The following is a 20,777-nucleotide window of genomic DNA, read 5'->3' as shown; positions in this document are numbered from 1 at the left end:
TTCCTATGTTATAGATGTAACTTTGCCACAACAGTGTGATTGGTATGGCTGCACACAAAGATGGATTAGGATTCACCAAAATAAAACAAATCAAATAAGATCGTATTGACTTGGATGATCCATTCCCTCTTTTACATGATACCCGTAACAATGTTGGTTAATATAGTGACATTTTTCAGGTTCACTTGTCCAAGAAAAATAATAATAACAAAATCAAGTAGTATTTTCTAATTCCATCATCATATTGATCATATAAGACGGTAGAGACCTAGAGAGAGAGAAAACGTGCAAGGGGAATTATTTCTTGTATCTTTTAAGTTGAGCGTTGTAAATAAAACAATATACCACTTATAATATATATTTACCTTTTTCATTTTTTATTAATCACTTTAATACCAAAAATAAACAATAAAAATATAAAATATATACAAAAATAATACATATAATTTTTTATAAAAAAAAAAGAACCCTTTAAGTTCAACTGAACAATAATATTATAGCGCCTTTCCTTGTTGAATCTTAACTTCTTTTCAGGTAATCAAAGAAAGTTAAAATTAACTATTCTTTTCCTTTACCTAATGACATCTTATGAATATAAAATTGCTTACGCCACACGGCCACAGCGTCAACAGGGTGTAATTGGCAGGAAGCTATGACCGAAAGTCGAAACCTACGTTTGAGTAAAAAGAACGGTGTCTGTCTACTGCTGATAAATAAGTAAAGGATACTATACAAAGCCCGAGTAAGAACAAGGACCGGAAGGGGGAGTTGTTAGAATCTACATTACATAATTATAGACAACGGAAACATTTCCTCGACTTCCAAAGCAAACAGGCTGATTATGAATACTCAAACCAAATAGATATCACAAACACTTCCAAATTAGTTTACTTTCGATAACATCGTCTCCGTGTTTGTTTGGTAGCTAGCAGGATCAGAAAAGCAAGGTCTCTAAGACCTCCATTATAGATCTCTACTGCATTTTATGCCATATATATACTATTATCACTCTTATGACCTTCGCCGACGTTTAGTCTCCACCTGAAAACCAAGCAAAAAGTTATCGCTAAAATAGTATAGTATTTTACTTCGTCAGCAAATTAACAAAATTAAAGAAAGAATAGATATCAACTGTCTCAAAGTTAAGGCACACGAATATATTTAAGTGCTGAACAACAATCTCAGACTATCCTCCAACAGTAATACCTTTGTATCTGAGTGTCTTGAAGTAGAGTGAGAATTTTGCAACTTTTTTTGACCTTCAGCAGAGCAACTTTCACAAAAGAAGTGGTCAAGTCGCTTAGCTTCCTCCACAGTCATGTCTATGCAAGCAGGGTGAAACCTGAATAAAGAATATTATGCTGAATAAAAAAATTCTCAACATTCACAAAGCAAGCCTTCAGCTAGTTTCATTATGAATGACAACAGAAATATGCATAAAATTGCAGGAGAACAAAATTTATGAACTCTACAATTAATAATAATCATTGTAACTTATAAATTGATTGTTTCATTAACTCATTACTCATAAGGTGTTAAACACTTTAATAAGTTGGGCTAGCCAAGTGAGTCAGGTTCATCATTCCATATAATCTAGAGACGAGAGTAGTTTACACAGAAGATTTATCCCAGAAGCTTTTGGATCATCTTCCCAGAAACCTCGAATCTTCTCCATCCTTATATTTCAGTTAGAAAAAATATTTTTGTGGGACCTCAAACTAAGCCACAAATTTCATAAGCAGATTAAAGCCCAACTCCAAGAATAAATGCAAAGGTGCGAAGAACATTAAAATACAATAACAAAATATGAAATTTCTTAGATAATGTAGTGTAATAACTATAATATTTACATGAGATAGTAATTATAATGAAGAAAGAAGTATGAAATAAATAACACACCTCTATAGGTGAATAAATGTCATGGCAAATTAAGAACCTTTATTCAATTCTTACTTTCTTAGCAATTCCTCATATAGTATTTAATTTCAATTCAATAAGCTATTATATCAGGGTGCCATTTTATATTTGATAATTTCAAATGGATTTGCGAATTTGCAGATTTACCTTCCTAAATCCACAAATTTGACATAAAAAGGCACGGGCGCTGTGTATACATGTTAAGTTTCGATTCCTGTACCTAGGCTTGCTGTGATGCCTATAAAGCTGAATAACACACTAGCCAAACGTATTGCTTTTGTGTCCATCTGGAATTTACTTATAAGGTCATGAATGATCACAAGTATGCATATTCAATGAAACTATTCTATGGAGGATAACTCCCACAAGTCCATATTCTACTCAGAGAAGATACACGACATATGAATGCATGTGCAGACAAGTGGAAGCAGATTAAAGAAAGCTAGGTGGGGTTATGAGTGTTAGATGACACCGCATAGTCAGAAGCAGAAAATTCAACAATGAAACAAGCAAACACCAATCGTTGGTACATAGAAGAGTCAAACACACCAGCTGCTACTGATGAATGTATCATCTTCAAAGAGTACCAAATTAGCAATGGCAAGAATAGTCTAAGTTAACTGGAGATTCTTACACAAGGAAAAACAATGCCAATATGGTAAAGGCTGACATAAATAACTGGTTTTCCTCACATGAATTCAGATGAAAAGAGGTAAAACATTCTTAAAAATCTGAAATTTAAAATGAATTCCATCAGGAAGATGCAAATATCTACAGAACTGGACATACCAGAATCAAGAAATCAACCAGGTAATGAAACTAAAAGCAAATAGTAAAGAAGATGAAGGCTAAATATAACTCCTTCGCATGTATTCAACTTACCAATCACTGCAGCCCTCACACTGGACCATTAGGTCATCAGGGTTATAGGGCATCTCACATTTACAATACCTGCAAAAATAGAAAATAAAATAAAAAAATAAAACAATGAACATCCTGTTAGCCTAATTCCAAATAAGGTCACACAGCTACTTGATTCAAACAATTCTTCAAACGAACAAGCAAATAAATACTTAGTGACATAAACAAAGCTTAACAATTTCTTCCAAAATAGGCTTATAATTCAAATAAGCACTAGACAAGTAGAATAACCAAGTGTGACCAATGCAATGACTAAGAGAATCCCAAAATGGCCATTAATCAAAACAAGTCTGAATTAAGTACTAGTGGAAAGCAACTACATAAAACAGAGTGAAACTCAATTCCAACAAAGAATTCGACTTAAAAAGTAGATATTTCGCATTTATCATATCAGCGACTTGAAAAGAAAAGGATCATTATTTCAGCTTTTTAGGCTATGATAATAATAACAATAATATTGAGAAGAACAAGTAGGGATGAACTAACACAGCAACTCTGTCAGGATTGAAGGCGCCGGTGGAGGAATTGTACTCGAAACGACAGAAGAAATCGTCGTTTCCAACAGCATCGAGCTTGGTGTAGCTCTTGAAGCTGTGGACCGTACACTTGGCTTCGATGGTGTCGGCGCTCTGAACGTCGAAGTGATCGGAGAGGAAAACCTCCTTGGAGCCATGGAACTGGCGGCGGCCGCCGATTGACTCCTCCGGGCGGTAGTACCAGCGCACGTGCACCTTCACGTTGGCGCCTCGCGAGTCAGCTTCGATCCGCTCGATCCTCGCCACGTACGACGGTTTCGACGGATCGGAGGGTCGCATGAGCACGCAATCCCCGGCTGACAACAGTACAAACAACGAATTAGAATCACATAGAGATTCAGGTTAGCTGAAACTGAAAAACATGTATCGGAAACTGAAGTTAGCGAAGAAAAATTTAGCGTTTTCTCTGGAAAGAAGAGAAGGTACCTCTAAAGGTTTTGTTAATATGTTTGACTGTGTATGAGTCTAGGGTTCGGCGTGGAGCCTTGGGTTTAGCCATGGAAAGGGTACAAACAAAGAGAATGGAAAGGAGAGAGGTAAAAAAATAAAAATAGAAAAGAAAATTACAGAAAAACCGGGTAAGGTATTTCTATGGTGTGGATTTTGTTTATTGAGGTGAATGTTTCGGTGGTTGGGCGGACACGGTGGAAGGGTACGCCGATAGCGTTATCAACGTCTTCTGTTTTGGTGTCGTGTGGTGTGGCGTGGAGCGGAATTGAACCAACAATTTCGAGTGGGAGCGGAACGTTGACGACGACGTGAGGGCAGTTTGGTAATTACAAATTAGAGTCCACGTGGCGCTTGGGAGCGTCGATCTTTCTTGTTTAGTTCAAGCATGCTGCCCATTCCCTCTTTCCAGATACGCTTAACTGGCTTAAGTCTTAACTAGTTCCAGTTTCACACTTCCATCTTCTCTCTGGATTCTTCGTTATCATGTTCCATCGCTTAAGCAAACTAACGCATTCATTATTGTTCTATCGATCTACCGTGCAGTTCTCCATTAATAGAATAATATTGCAATAAATGTCTACCGTACCTTCCATGTCTAGAGAGTGATGGTAATAGAAATCATAAGCAGGTCTGATATAAAAAATACTACTATTGATAATAACAACATACATACGCTTTAAAATAGGCTGAAGTCTTGGCGAGAGATTCAGAGTGTGCAATTTCATTTCTTGTCATAGGCTCATGCATATATACATAAGGATAAGGATTATTATATATACTCAAAAAATTACAAAAATTTTATTTGATCTGTTCTCTACTGATGTTACTGTACAGTTAATGTAAAGGATGTTGATAGATAGATAGATAGGAGAGTGATGTGATGATGATGGAGGTATTGGAGGGGGCAAAATTCATATTCTAGGGATTGACATAAGGTGTCGTTAATTGAGTGCAACTTGGTGCCCTTCTACATGGATAATAAGGAGGAAGGTTGAGGTGTGTTTGTGAATGCTTCTTCCTTTTCTTTGCATCAGGATGCTCTGGCTTCTTCAAATCCTCCACTGAATGAACATCTGCAATGCATGTAAATGATCTCGATTTACCCGAGTAATACCTTGACAATCCTCTCTTCCTGCAAATTGATCACAATACTCTCATTACACGCAAGTTACGTTTGCATCAATTATTGAATAAACAAATTCAAACATGCAAATCTATTTAATACTTTTGTGGAAAATTGGTTCCAAGTGAACCCATGTTGAATATCAATGTGTCCATTTCTTGATCCATTTAGCAGAGAAAGATTGACACAATAAATTCTGGGATTCTCTAAACAGTTAATCATGCATATAGGAACTAGTGCTGTGTATGGTCTATATAGACTTACAGAGACAAGATTAAGACCACGTTATTGTCTAGACTTCCTCTCAATCATTCAACATGCAACTATTTTCGGCTCCTCCCGTTAATTCCTCATTTTAATGAATTACTGCCACCTTCCATAGCCGCCAAAAGACAAATTAAAAAAGAAAGGGGAAGAATAGGAAGCCTATACAACCGTCCGTTTTTTAGATCAACATTCAAATTGAAAAGAGAGGAAGCACAATACAGGATAAATTTGGACGATGCTCGTAGCCAATCGCAAGCCTTTACTAACAACAATTTGTATTTTTTTTTAACATAATTGTATTTTTGTTATAAAAATGATGCAAAAACAAGTGTGACCAATATAAGTTTCCTTTTTCTGTTTTCAAGTAAAAGATAACAGACTTATTATTAAAATTAATTTTCTACCTTTCATTTACTATATAGAAAAAAATTATATTTGTTCAAAACTAAAAGCAAACTTATCTTATAAACAAACTTTGTATCAATAAATAGATTTAGCCTTAGGAGAGCCAACATGGCCAATGTTACCCGCAATTTTATACGTTGAGAAATGGATTAATAGTCAAATTCGTCTCTAAAAGATTACTTATTTTTTAAATTAGTCATCAAATAATTTTTTTAGTCATATTAGTCCATGAAAGATAAAACATAAGTCAAATTGGTCCTTCTGTTAGTTAGATAATGACGTATCACGTTAAGTGCTACATGGCATAATGATGTGGTAGGTTAATGCCACGTGTCACAAAATGATTGGTTGACGTGTCAGGCCAGTGACACCTAACACGCCACGTGTCACTTGACATGTAAAAAGTTATTTATAATAAAAATAGTTTCTGAAATTCTAGACGTAAGTCATTTTCATCTCTAAAATTTTAAAAATTAATCAAATTAGTCCTTATATAAATTTCTTTTATAATATTAAATTTAAAATATTTTTGATAGTACTAATTTTAATATTATTTTTTAGACCTTAATAAACAAAATTCTCTTTACATAAAATAATAAAAATAATTAAATTATTATAAAGTTATTTTGTCATTTGTATTTTAAAATTTTACATTTTTAAATTATAATTTTTTATAGTAAATTTTTTTATTTAAACGAGTTTATCAAATTATTGTTGATTATATATTTAAAAAATTAATATTTTAAATTTCACTAAATAATATAGTAGTTATTTTAAAATTTAAATCTTTTAAATTTTTAGAATTATAATTTTTATTATTGTTTAATTTATATGGTAGAACTCAATAATTGAAATGTGAGATCACTTATTGAATCTTAATATTTTAATATAATTTTTTTAAAATAATTACTATATTTATTTAGCGAGATCTAAAAGATTAAAACTAGTTATATACTAGTTATATACTAAAAGTTTTAATATTTTGAATTTTACTAAATAAATATAGTTGTTATTTTATATGTTTTAATCTTTTAGATCTCACTAAATAAATATAGTAGTTATTTTAAAAAATTATATTAAAATATTAAGATTCAACAAATTATCCCACAAATCGATTTTTCAATTATTAAAATTTATTATTTTCGGTCAGCTATCAACTCAATTTTTTTAGTATAATTTTTTTTAGTTTGTAATTTAACAATATATTTTATTTCATATTTTTAAATATTAATAATTAACTGATAGCCAAAAACAATAAATTCGAATGATTCTCTAGCATTTCTCATTTTTGTCATTTGTCCATTAAATTAGTCAAAACCCAACATAAGTCATTTATATAACATGCGCAAATCACCATTTTTCATTGTGTTATTTTTTTTGTTCACGTATTTTCTTTTCATTATCATTTTTTTATTGCTATTGTATGTTGCTGTATATTTTTTTTATTTCTTCTCCTTTTCTTTCTCCTCTCACTACAAAAAAAATTATGTCACCACGCATTTTGTCACACTGCAAAAACGTGGACAAAAGAAGTTAATAGCCATATTTTCATGAAGATGGCAATTTATTAGAGATTTAGCTGCCCTTTTTCTTACCGCGCTATGCTTTAAAAGCATGACCGAAAAGAATCAATCATAATTTTATGAGAGTAGCGATTCATCAGTAATTTGACAATTTTTAGATATCACGCATTCACGCTTACCAACCATACAGAAAAACAGGCACATTTTTGAAGCGCAGCTAGTTTTTTTTTTTTTCGCTACAGTCACGTTTAAAGCGCGCCCTATTCTCTAATTATTTGGACATCAGATTCCCATGAAAGATTTAGATTTCCCACCAATTTTTCCTCCAATACACTTTTAATTCTTTTTCAGAGAACCTGACTAAGCTAAGGGAAAAAACCCTCGCAGCCCTCCTCATCGCTGAGAACAACCAGCCCTCTCTCGCGGCCCGCTCTCGCAACCATCCATCGATGCTGCCTCCGTCGGCGCACCCTCCATTGGTGCGCCCTCCGTCGGTGCCACTCTCGCTCGCAAGGCCTCCCTCGGCGGTCACTCTCTCTCGCTCCTCCCTCAATCGTTGCTCCACCCTCAATCGACGCTCAATCCTCACCATAACACAAGAAGCTACAGATTTATTCTCTGTCTGTTTCAATGTATGCAAATTTGTTTGTTGGAGCCACAACTCCGTCACCTCCTGAGATTCCCCTTTCTCTGTTTTAGTTACATGGAAATTTTTGCTATGGCTTTGAGTTTAACTATTGGTGGAGGCATGAGAAATTGGACTGCTAACCCCAGAAGATGAGTTTCATTTGCATTGGCTAATGCTCATCGTAAATGCTTGCCATGAAATCTGGCTGTTTAATGTATCGATACTTTTCCTTGCCTCACTGACCTCAACTGATCTGGTATATGATGTGAGATAAGTTTCATTAGTTCAGAACTAGGTTTCCATTTTTTCAACATTAAAGTGTTTAAAGTTCTAGGAAGATTTCAGTTTAGGTGCTCAGAGCTCTGTGTATGTATAGGGAAGTATATGGTTTTCATGTTCAAATCTATGAACATTGATTTGGTTGCAGGGGTTTCAATGAGCCACTCAATGTTTAGGTAAACTAATAAAGGCTATTCTAATTTCGATCATATTCTAAACACCACAAGAAGTTGTTAGGTTGCTTTTACTTTCATGATTAATGATGGATGTGTGTTTCTCATCTTTCAATACTTTTCTTTAACTGTTTTTTCTGTGTACTTCATTCATTCATTTGTACTTAAATTCGGGTACTGTATTTAATTTCAACTTGAAAGATTTTCTAAGCAATTTAAAAAAATGAGGACAGGCAAACAGCTCTAGGATGGGGCGATGTTGACCCAATGTGGATACAGATTCAAGTCCTGAGAATGTAAAAATGCTGATTGGGTTGGCGAATGAGATGTTGAAGCAGGAGAATGTAGAGTCAGTGCTGTTTGGAGGGAAGCGGATCGGCGAGCAAAGTAATTTCGAGAAACTTGACTGGTTCGTTGGAGAACTCTTCCAAGATAATCAGAGGAGGAGCTGTAGAATAACTCCCACTGTTGCTTTCAAGCAAGCTAGCCCAAAAGCGACCTAATTCATGGACCAACACTTGCAAGAATCAACATAAAGAAAAATTAATGGAAGAGAAAAAAATAAGGTATGGAGTATCTTATGTTTTGTTTCGTGTTACCCTCAATCATTTATAGACATCCTTTCAAAGAAAGCGTTTTCCTTAATTAAAACAATGATAAACATAAAACCATGGACATTGATTTTATTCAGATGTCTTTGATAAATAAAACATGGCCCCAACTTTGCTTAACTGCACGTCTATTCTAAATCCCACTTTTTAATTGGACATGCTTGCTCACTAGCATTTTCATTTAATTAATTGATTGGATCGTGCATTCATTTCTATAGCCATGTTTCAAAATAAAGGAACTAAAAGTATTTTAATTTTGGGATTGGATTTTATTTTTCTAGGAAAAACTTGCCTTATCGGGAGGCCAGTAATTGCAATTAATTTTTACTTGATGACTAATCAATAAGCTATGAATGATAACAAAAACACTAAGCTTTATTCTGCTAGAAATAATGGCTACATGCATCAGTCGATGGCATATTGTTCCGTTGTAAAACTGGAACAGTTTGCATAGAAATCATGCAGCTTTAAAAGAACTTATTTTCATAATTGACAAATTTAAAATGTTCAATAAATATAGAAGTGATAAGAGGCTAACACTATGCATATGATGTTTTTCAGTGGCTAATGACTTTGGTCAACTGGGTGATGGAACTGAGGAGCGAAGGAAATATCCAAAGAAAGTGAAGAAATTAGAGTCAGAGTTCATGAAATTTGTGTCCTACGAAGCACATTGTTCTGCTTGCATTGTAGAGCCTCGTGAAAATGATGGTACCATTTCAACTGGGAGGCTCTGGATTTGGGGACAAAACAGGTAATACCTATATAACTTTAAATAGTTCGTAATATATTATTGATTCATCAATATTCATCATCGTCATCTGCTTGTTTATTCTAGGGAGCAAATCTTCCTAGATTATTCTAGGGGGCCTTCAAACCTAATACAGTAAGTATAAATGTCTTAAGAGATTGATATAAAAATCGTGCAGGATTTATTGTATTTTCCCTAATTGTTTTATAATTTGCTTACCTTCTGTTTTTTCGTTGTTTATATGATCATACTTGCAGATTATTTGTGAAGTTTGGGGTGATTCAATATCACATTTCTTAATTCTCTTTTTAAAAATTCTTTTTTGTTTATGTTTGTAAATTTCGTGTAGGTGGTCGTTGCATGTATAGAGATGACATGGTTGTAGGCTTTTACCAAGTATAGGAACATAAATTTGAGTGTTTACAAATTGGATTTTTAATTTGTTTTATTTTATTTTCTTTGATCATTTGCTAATTTAGCTATTTGTTCTATTACATTTTGTTATAAACTATTAAGGGAAAAAATTTATGTTTGATGCAATTATTGTCAAGGTTTTTTATTGTTTTTTGAGGGCATTAGAGTACATGTAAAAGCATATATCAAGATTTTTTTAGTTAGATTTAGCTATAGCCACGCTTTAAAAGCGTGGCAATAGGTTCACATATAGGCACACAATTTAAAAAACGTAGTCATATCTTCAATTATTAGTACGCTTTCCAAGTGTGGTTGAATCTCCACCAGAGAGCGCACTTAGAAAACATGGTTATAGGGTTATATATACAGCCACACTTTTAAAGCATGACAACAAAGTAACCGTGGCCATAGTTTAATAAAAGTGTGTCGATAGAGCAACTGGTATACTCGCAGATGTGATCCTTTCAAAAGCGTTTTGATAACTCAGAAAGCATGGTGAGAAGCTGATGCTATACTTTTTTTCACTTTTTGGCACGCTTTAAAAGCGTGGCAATAGACTGTTTTTCTTGTAGTGTCCTAGTGGTTATTGTAGTATTTTTTTAGAATAATGTATCGGTTTTGTCCCTAACGTTTGGGGTAAGTCCCAAAGTTGTTCCTAACATTTCAATCGTCCTATTTAAGTCCCTAACATTTCAAAATTGACTCAATGTTGTTCTGCCGTTAGGGATTCGTTAACAGAATTGACGGCGGGACAAAATTGAGACGATTTTGAAACGTTAGGGACTTAAATAGGACGAAAACATTAGGGACAAAAACGATACATAAAAATAAATTTTAATTTAATTTTATCTTTCAGTAATATTAATTTTTTACTGTACATAGTATTCAATTATTTTTTAATTACATCTAAATAAATTACACTTAATCACATTGCTTTCATTTTAAATAAATTTATTTTTTTATAATTTTAAAAAATTTTGATGCATTAGAGACAAAAGGTATAATTTATATTTTATTGTATATATATTATTTTTCTTCTGCAAGTTTATATACTAGTCATTCTATAAACATTTCATGATAACTAAAAATCTTTAAGAGTGAAATTATAAAAAAATTAATTTATTTAAAATGAAAGTAATATGATTAAGTGTAATTTACTTAGATGTGATTAAAAAATAATTGAATACTATGTATAGTAAAAAATTGATATTATTGAAAGATAAAATTAAAATTTATTTCTATGTATCATTTTTGTCCCCAATGTTTTCATCTTATTTAAGTCCCTAACGTTTCAAAATCGTCTCAATTTTGTCCCGCCGTCAATTCTATTAACGGATCTCTAACGGCAGGACAACATTGAGTTAGTTTTGAAACGTTAGGGACTTAAATAGGACGATTAAAATGTTAGGGACCACTTTGGGACTTACCCCAAACATTGGGGACAAAAATGATACTTTACTCGTATTTTTTATTTTCTCTTTGTTTGTTTTTTTTTTTTCTGTTTTTATTCTTATTAAAAAGGTGACACAAGAAGAATTATGAGAATGTGAGACAAGAAAGAAGAAAAAGAGTTTTGAATTGTGCAAAATTTATTAGAAAAATAGCACCGAAACTTTTTAACCATAACACATGAAGTTTCTTAATTTTGACATCGAATTTTTTTCACCGTAACATAGGTTCTTGTTAAAAGGGTGAAACAAGAATTATGAGAATGTGTGAGATGATGATGATGATGAAGAAAAAGAGAAGGAAGAGAAAGGAGAATTTTGAACTGTGCATAATTTATCAGAAAAATAGCACCAAAACTTTTTAACCATGATGCAGGAAGCTTCGTAATTTTGACACTGAAATTTCTTAATCGTGACACAGAAATTTCTTAGCTGTGTCATTTCTAACTAAATGACGTACTTTTTTTTTATCATTGAACTAGTTGAGTGGTATTAAACTCATATAATAGGTTTAGATATTCTTCAGCCATTTGCAACAAATTGATATACTTTTTGGTTCTAAAACACATTTGAATGTATTTTGTTAATTGAATGAGTTACGGCTTTGGACCTGTGATTTTGTAAAGATTTCTTGTGTTATTTACAAAAAATTTCTATGTTGCTTCTAACAAAATAATGTGTTTTTGTTATCACTAAATTAATTGTATGATATCAAATAATATATAAGAGATTTAGCCTTTTATGCGTTATTTGCAACAATTTGATGTGCCTTTTGAATTTAAAACACATTTAAATATATTGTTAGTTGAGTGAATTGGTTTATATACTTGTGGTTCTTTAAAGATTTCTTGTGTTACTCACCAGAAGAAGAAGATGGTGATGATGATGATGAAGGAGAGGGATAAAAAAAGGAACAAAGGAAATCAAATGAGAAAAAAGAATGAGGAGGAGAAGGAGGTAGTAGTAGTGGTAGTGGTAGTGACGACAATGATGACGATGATAACGAAAGAAGAAAAAGAATGAGAAAAAGAAAAAAAAAGTAGTAGCGATGCACATACTGAGAAGAAAGGATAAGAAAAAGAAATTGACAAAATCAAATGAGAAAAATGAAGGAGGAGGAGGAGGTGGTGGTAGTGGTAGTGATAGTGATGACAATGATGAGAACTATATCAAAAGAGGAAGAGGAAGAAAAAAATGAGGAGAAAAATAAAAAGAAACAATAGCAGTGCACATACTAAAAGAAGAATGAGGAGGATAAAATAAAGGAACTGAAGAAATCAAATGAAAAAAAAAAAAAAGGAGGAAGTGGTGGTAGTGGTAATGATAATAACGACAATAATAAAAGAGGAAGAGAAGGAAAAAGAATGAGAAAAAGGAAAAAAAAAAAAGAAGCAATAGCAGTGCACATACTAAAAAGAAACGTACATAAAGAAAAGAAAAAGTGTATGCAATAACTTCGTTAGATTTAGTTAAAAAATTGATTGGTTATATATATATATATATATATATAGTTTTGATGATGCATCAACAGCATAAAATATTTTATACAATCATTTAATTGCATTCGTTTTTTTAAATGACTATTTATGCCATTAATATAAAAAAATATTTTTAAAATTACTTTATTCTTTGTATATATACGAGTGATTTATAAAATTCAAAAAGGACCTTCTAAACAAATTTTGATGACCAAAAAGATTTATTTAGATATGAAGCACGCTGCTAAATGCTAAACTTGTGTTGTTTATGCTATACTCACTTGAATTTTTTTTCTTCTATTTTTAGATTCTATGTTCTTAAATCACCTCTAGATAGATATGGGGTTATATCTTATATGCAGTGAAGCTCCTAAATATCACTCTTTTATTGTTTCATTTACCACTATCCAACTCAATGCTTTTAGACGGGTATATTAATTAAAAATCTGACTTCAAAGTATCATGAAATGACTAACAACACCACACCTATTACTTACTATTTGGAAGAAAAAACCACAAAAAATATTCATAAAATTTATAAATATTGATAAAAATACTCATAAATTAAGAAAATTAACGTATCTATGGAAGATGGATTTTACGTACGATAAAAGTATCTAAATTCTAATTTTTTTTTGTTGACTTTTTAATAAAATTTTCAAATTACCCCACCCTCAACCTTAACTCCACAGCCACAAATTTTTCATTTTCTACTCACAGCTCTATTAACCTTCCCCTAACCTTTTTCATCACACTCAAATTTCTCTTTCTCATGGCCTTTCCCATCGCACTTATACCTTTCATTTTTTACTCCCGTTCCATCGTTTTCATGCTTTTCTTCGGCCACCTCAGAGACCTCCAACTCACCGCAAAGCATCACTCACCCACTCACGCAAGCCTCCCTCATTGGCCCTCCTTTGTCTTGCGTTGCCAGTGTTGCCCCGCCTTTGCCGCCTCCAACCTCTTCATCCTCCTCTTTGGTCTCGGTGACAAAGTAATCGGAGGCCTCCTCAATGGCAACATCAGCATCAGACCAAAACAAGAGCTCCAGGATGCGACTAAAAATGTGCGGCTGGGACAGAGCTTCTTTCCGGCGGCGGCTGCGGTGGCAACACCTAATTGAATGGTAATGTTGCGTTTTTGGGGACCGACGAGATGAACCTTCATGGTGGGAACTCTGGATAGTAATGCAACAGAAGATTGCAGCACCAAGATTAACAACAGAATCAACCAATACCGATGAAGAATCATAAAGGAATAAATTTTAACCGTTTTAGATATTTTCTTCTTTTTTCTTTCTTAATTTGGGGTCTTTCTTTGTGTGAAGGGATGTGGTGAAGAAAATAGAAAAGAGTTCACCATTGTAGATTTTTCTACCAGGAACTGATCGAGGTTCTCTACCACCACTACCATCATTATTGATTTCAGTCTCGTCTAGGAGTAGTTTTGGACTCCATAGCAAAGATTTTAAAGGTGCAGATTGGGCTATGGAAAATTGAAAAAGTGAGTTAAAGTTGAGGATAGGAGTAGTTTGGAAATTTTATTAAAAAGTCAACAAAAAATTATGATTTAGATCAGTGACAGATCCAGAAAATTTTATTATTATAAAATATAATTAATTTTCAAATTATCTCATAAATAAATTAAAATAATAAAATAATCATTTAAACAATAATCTGTTAATAATTCAACATCACAAAATTAAAATTAAATTCACTAATCAAATATAATTTTAAAATCAATTCATGAAACAAAATAAAAAACCGCTCGTAAAAATAGTAGTGAAACCATATATACACAACACACTACTGTTGCTTTGGCTATAATTTTTCTTTGATTTTGTGGTAAAATTAAGAATAAGAAAAAAAGAAACATGTAATAAGGTATGAGTTTAATTTTTTTCACATATATGAACTAATTCTCACTTCATTAAAAAGATCTTAAATAAAATCATATAGAAAGATGAATCAGAATTGGTAGTAAAGTTATTAGTTGAGGATAGTTAAATAATTTGACTGATTTGACTAAATTTTTATCTAGTAACTCTCAATTATCAACTTTACATAAAGTTAATTGCACCTGAATTTCCATCTTAATATATTTAAACGGAAGATATTATTCTTAGAAATGGAGACAACAATCACGTATTCACGCAGTCAGTGGAGCAAAACAATGTTCAAGAGAAGAAACAAATGACAACATTAGATATCTAAATTACTTGAATAATTTTTAAACAACACTTTGAAAAATTGAAATGATTCAAATTGATTAGGTTACTATTATTAGTTTTTTTATTATTATTTATTTAATTATTTTTATTAAATAATTAATATAATATTTTATAATATAATAAAATCATGTAATCTTTTTTCTTTTTATTTATATATAGATGTTGTGAACCAAGAAAATAAATATAGATGGGTCAAATTTATTTACTTTATGGGGGCAAAAAATATTTTTACTATACACTACATATAAAATTTTTAAAATTTAGTGGAGACATTTGCCCCACACTAATCAATATAAATCTGTTCCTGATTTAGATATTTTTATCGTACAAAATCCATCATTTATAAATATAATGCTAATTTTTTTTAATTTATAAATATTTTTATCAGTGTTTATAAATACTTTTAGTAATGTTGCTATACTTTAAATTCAAACCAAGAAATGAAGTAGAGTAATTGAAGGCACATAATAACATTAATTAGGACATCATATGCCAGTAAAAAGCATCACAAGAAGACACATGGTTGAATAGGAATATAACATCAAGTGAGAGGAATATCGAAAAAATGAGCCAGGATTTTGTCAAAATGTCACGTATGCCATTTTGAGCTGGTGCAAGTAGTCAATATTTTATAGTTTTACTCATTACTTTGAATTCAAAATAGAGCATTAATTAGAATAACATGCAAACTGTGATGTATGTATGTATGAAACATAACTGCAGAAACGCAAATTCATGTCACATATACATAAATGATTATGTATGCATGCATAAGAAATAATGAAAAAAAAATGTGAGAAAGAAATTCAATTCATGACTGATTTTTACCATTATAAAAAAATTATATCATTACTAATTATAAAATATGCAAGATTTACTTGAGAATGATTCCATTTTTAGAGCTTACTTGGTTAATGTACTGGATGCCTCCGGTACGGGTTGAGAGATGGATCGAGAACTTGTGAGTCGAGGCGGATGCCGGATTATTTGACTGGAGCAACAGGGGGTGGTACCTGCAAAGACACTCCGATGCTCAAGTCAGAATGGATCTGAGAGGTATAAGGTGTGTAGAGTGAATGACATACCTGAGGGGGCCAGGGGCTCCCCTTTATATAGGTGATGGTGATTATCTTATCTTATCTTATTCGGCCAAGATAAGGAAAGTATTTGAATTTGATTATCGGTTAGAAGCTCTAATGGGCCGGTTCTGGACTTTCCAGAAGGGCAGAACAGGTCGGATCCGAGTAACCGGGTTTGGAGACCGTTCCGGGTGTGGGATCCATGGGCCGGATCCGTAACAGTTGCCCCCGCAGCGGGAGAGCAAGCGGGGTCAGTCTCTGTCGCTAGAGGATATGGCTTTGGCCGTTGGTGGCCTTCTTCGGTCTATCGGAGCGGAGTTCCAGGTCGACGGGTCTTGCAGGGGGTCGGCACGTCGGCCCTGAGTTTTGCGGTTCAGCTGAGGTTCGTCTTCTTTGGAGTTCGCATCGTTCGATTGACGTGAACTTTCCATATTCCTACGCCTGTTTCACTTTTTAGGGCGTGTATCAGTTGCGTTTTTCGAAGAGGTGCATTTATTATGAGGGGACGCTTGGTTTGCTTTCCAATTTTGCCCTCTGTGCTTTGTTTGCTTCCAGGGCTGTTTTTGTCCTTTTCCAGTTTTGAAACCGTTTTGGTTTTTTGCCTTCACTTCCCTCCTTCCTTTCATTTCTCAGTTTTTGCTCTTCTTTGTGGACTTTACTTTCTTCCTTCTGGTTTTTTCTCTGTGTTGTTTTTGTTGCGCTTCTGCTTCGTTGCTGTCGTTCCTCAACTGCCGTGCTTCTGCTGTCGTGCTTCTGCTGTCGTGCTTCTGTTTCCTATTCAAGCGCCTTTCAAGTTTTTCTTGAATTATCAAGTTGGTGTTCTCTCTTCCTTTTTTCTCTGTGTTCTGCTTTACTTTCTTCCCTTGTTTTTGTGTATTTCTATCTTGTTGTTCTCTAGTGTGTTTTGGGTAGAGGTATTGGTTTTGTCTTTTGAAGGGGCTGAGCACCACTGCGTGGATTGTAGTGAGTGGTAGGTTTTTGGCTGTCTTTCCTATTTTTGCGTAGTTTTGTTAGGCTTGATGGTGGTGCTCCTCCCTGTTTTATGTATGAATTGGTAGAGGAATGAGGGTGTGGGTGCTCCAGTTGCTCCCTCTCGGGGTGTTCCTTCCCGTTACGCGTGGGTGACCAGCGACGTTTAGGGGGTTCCGTCGCGGATGATGGAAACGGATCTTCAGAGGTTCCGTGATCAGGGGACGATTTATGGGGGTGGTGATGCCGAGTGTCTCTACGAGCTCATCCTCTCCGATGCCGACGAGAGGGTTTGTTATTTGAAACTTGATTCTCGGACCGTTCCGAACTGGATGTGGGTCTATGAATCAATGTTCACCCGTCTCGGTGTGCGGTTCCCCTTTTCGCCCTTTGTTCAGGCACTGCTGAGTCGGTGTTCTATGGCGCCGTCCCAGCTTCATCTGAACAGTTGGGTGGTTATTCGTACTTTTGAGCTTGTTTGTGAATTTCTTGAGCTTCCGGTTTCCGTTCCTGTTTTCCTCTTCCTTTTCTTGTGCACTCCTCTGACCAGGGAGGGGAAACATGAGAAAGGGTATATGTCGTTTAGGGCTCAACCCCATCGACGTATATTCGGGTTGTTTGAGGACTCCTTTCATGGATTCAGAAGGGAGTATTTCAAGGTGCACCCTGTTCGAGGACATCATCCTTTTTGGTTGACGATGGAAGGTGAACGTCAGTTTTTGACCTATTGGAACTTTGGTGCCGGGCCGTCAGTGTTGACGAGAGTTACCTATGATGGCTTGTCTCTCGAGGACAAGGATATTGCCAGTGTCCTCTGGCATTTGTTTGGGGAACGACCATTGAATCCTCGGGACGTCATGGGGGATCCCATGGCCTACCAGTCGTATATTGGTGTGTGTTTTTTTTTTGGTGTTTTGCTGAGTTTGGGACTTATATTTTTCCTTTCTCTTTTTAGTTGAGATGGCTGGTGGTTTGACCTCGCTGGCGAGACTCAAGGCTGCTATGGATCGGGAGGAAGCGTCATCGGCTTCTCCTTCCACCCTGGTGTCCAATCCAGCTGCGGACTCCTAGGTTAATTCGCAAGAGGTGATCTCAGCTGGGGTGAGGGTTGAAGCTCGGGTTTCCCCGGGTCTTATGAACTCGCCCGAGGAAGAGGTAATTGTGGTCTCAGCAGCCGAGGCTTCTCGGAAGCAAAAGAGGCTCGAGGAGATTAGTATTGAGAACCTAGAGGAGGAGGGTGTTGTGCCTTCCGAGATGGATCGGCACTTCGATGCTTCGGCTTTCATTGACCAACATCTGATGCATGGTACTGGGGGGTTTTTTGATGACTGTGACGTGGCTTTCTGGGCCAAGTCTGTTTATCGCTCCCTCCTTCGATCTGCGGTTATTGTTCGGAAGGCTGAGCCCGTGATGGCCCAAGTTGGCCTTTTGGACAAGAAGCTGCGCCATTCCCAGGCCGAGGTAGCCAAGCTGAAGGAGCAGCTTGAGGTTGCGGAGGTGGCTAAGGAGAAAGCCGTAAAGTCGTCCGAGGAGGCCGGGGCTGAGATCCTTCGTCTTTTTGAGGTCGAGACTTTGCTTTTGTCTCAGCTGGGCGAGGAGCGGAAGAGGGCTTCCGACACTGAATCTTAGGCTGCTGTGCTCATTGCTGAAGCGAACTCCCTGAAAGCTGAGGTTGCAGGGTGGTGCGGAATTTATAACCACAAACTAACCGGCAAGTGCACCGGGTCGTACTAAGTAATACCTCAGGTGAGTGAGGGTCGATCCCACGAGGATTGATGGACTAAACAACAATGGTTAAATGATTTACTTAGTTAGACAAACAGAAAATAGTGTTTAAGGGTTCAAAAAGCATTAAACAGAAGACAGGCAAATAAATAAGTTGGGAATAAAATATGTAGAAGGCAGTTAAGGCTTCAGAGTTATCTATTTTCCGGATTGACTTTTCTTATTAATTTATTTTAATCAAGCAAGATTTAATTCATGGCAAACTATATATGACTAGACCCTAATTCCTTAGACCTTTCTAGTCTCCTCTAAAATTCATCAACCGCTGACGAAACTGGATTTCTGCTAGTAAAGAATTTTGTAAAAATAATCGTGTTGTAAGTATAGTTTCTAAACCAACAGAGAATCCTTTCATACAAAAGTTTGGTTGTCACAAGTAACAAAACCCAATAAAATTTATAACTGAAGTATTTAAACCTCGGGTCATCTCTCAAGGAATTGCAGGGAGGTGTGATTTATTATTGATTATGGAATAAGGTGTATTTTTGGGTTTTTGAAATAGAAAACAAGTAATTTAAATGGCAAGAAAAATAAATTAATAATTAGAAAAACTCTTGGCAAGGTATGAGAACTGAAAATCCCATCCTAGTTATCCTTATCAGGTGTGATGAGAATTGTTTATTCCTCCCACTTAGTTAACCCTTACTAAATAAAGGAAAGTCAAGTGGACTAATTAACTTGATTCCTCAAGTCCTAGTCAACTCCTATGGAAAGACTAGCTTTAGAAGGATCCAAATCAATCAGCAATTTCCAATTTTCAATCAACTGCTGAATTTGACAACTCAAGTATCACCAATTACTCAACCAGAGCCAAAAGGGAAAATTCAAATTATTTATATCATAAATAGAAGAAAGCAATCATAAATCTGAAATACCTCAAATTGCATTTAAACATAAATTCAAATCTAACATGAAGAGTTCATAAGCCAAATTGGCTAAATAAGTAATTACCAAGAGAAATAGAGCAACTAAAGTAATAGAATAAATAAAAGTAGATAAGAGAAACTAAATTTAAAAGAACATAGAACCTGAAATGCAGAAGAAGTAAACCTAACCTTTAAGAGAAATCCTAATCCTAAATCCTAAGAGAGAGGAGAGACCCTCTCTCTCTCTAAAACTACATCTAAAACCTAAAATTGTGAATAATGAATGTTGTATGAATTGTCTCTATTGATTCCCCCATTCTTCAGCTTCTATTCTGTGTTTCTGGGCTTGGATTTAAAGGGTCTAGAAATCGCTGGGGGCGACTTCTGCAGTTTTCTGCACGTGGCGTCCGTCACACGTGCGCGTGGGTCACGCGTGTGCGTCATTTGGAGATTTTCCTTGTCACGCGTACGCGTCAGTCACGCGTTCGTGTCGTTTATGCTCTACGCCTAGGCACGCGTCCGCGTCGTCTATGCGTGCGCGTCGCTGCCATTTTTCGCTAGGCACGCGTCCGCGTCGTCCATGCGTGCGCGTCGCTGGCATTTTCTCCAAAACTCCATTTTGTGCATTCCTTCCATTTTTGCATGTTTTCTTTCTGTCCTCTAATTCATTCCTGCCCTATGAAGCCTGAAATTACTTAACACACAGATCACAGCATCGAATGGTAATAAAGGATAATTAAAATTAATATTTTTAAAGCATAGGAAACATGTTTTCACATATATCATGGAATAAGGAAGGAATTGTAAAATCATGCAAATCTTATGAATAAGTGGGTGAAAAATTGATAAAAACACTTAATTGAGTACAAGATGAATCATAAAATAGGGTTTATCAACTGCCAATTCCTTGGTCAATTAATTCCA

At 34.8% G+C, this 20,777-nt stretch overlaps 1 protein-coding gene across 1 annotated transcript; it reads right to left on the bottom strand.

Moving 5' to 3' along the window:
- Positions 1-675: 675 nt before the first annotated feature.
- LOC112765011 (chromatin remodeling protein SHL) lies at positions 676-4,569 on the bottom strand. The gene is made up of 5 exons (XM_025810866.2): positions 3,801-4,569; positions 3,325-3,670; positions 2,800-2,868; positions 1,207-1,342; positions 676-1,041 (listed from the first exon to the last, which is right to left on the bottom strand). Exons 1-5 carry the CDS (start codon positions 3,871-3,873, stop codon positions 1,012-1,014), a joined length of 654 nt encoding a protein of 217 aa, XP_025666651.1. The 5' UTR covers positions 3,874-4,569; the 3' UTR covers positions 676-1,011.
- Between the last annotated feature and the right edge of the window lie 16,208 nt (positions 4,570-20,777).

Source organism: Arachis hypogaea, chromosome 17 (assembly GCF_003086295.3).
Source record: "Arachis hypogaea cultivar Tifrunner chromosome 17, arahy.Tifrunner.gnm2.J5K5, whole genome shotgun sequence".
Taxonomy (NCBI): domain Eukaryota; kingdom Viridiplantae; phylum Streptophyta; class Magnoliopsida; order Fabales; family Fabaceae; genus Arachis; species Arachis hypogaea.
Note: the sequence above shows the minus strand (reverse complement) of the source record. Positions and strands in the feature narration are given on the sequence as shown.

Coding starts and splice junctions, on each gene's coding strand:
- LOC112765011 (XM_025810866.2), bottom strand. CDS start 3,873: ATGGCTAAACCCAAGGCTCCACGCCGAACCCTAGACTCATACACAGTC. Junction 2,869..3,324: donor AATCCTGACAGAGTTGCTGT/GTTAGTTCATCC, acceptor CTATTTTTGCAG/GTATTGTAAATGTGAGATGC. Junction 1,042..1,206: donor CAAGACACTCAGATACAAAG/GTATTACTGTTG, acceptor CTTGGTTTTCAG/GTGGAGACTAAACGTCGGCG.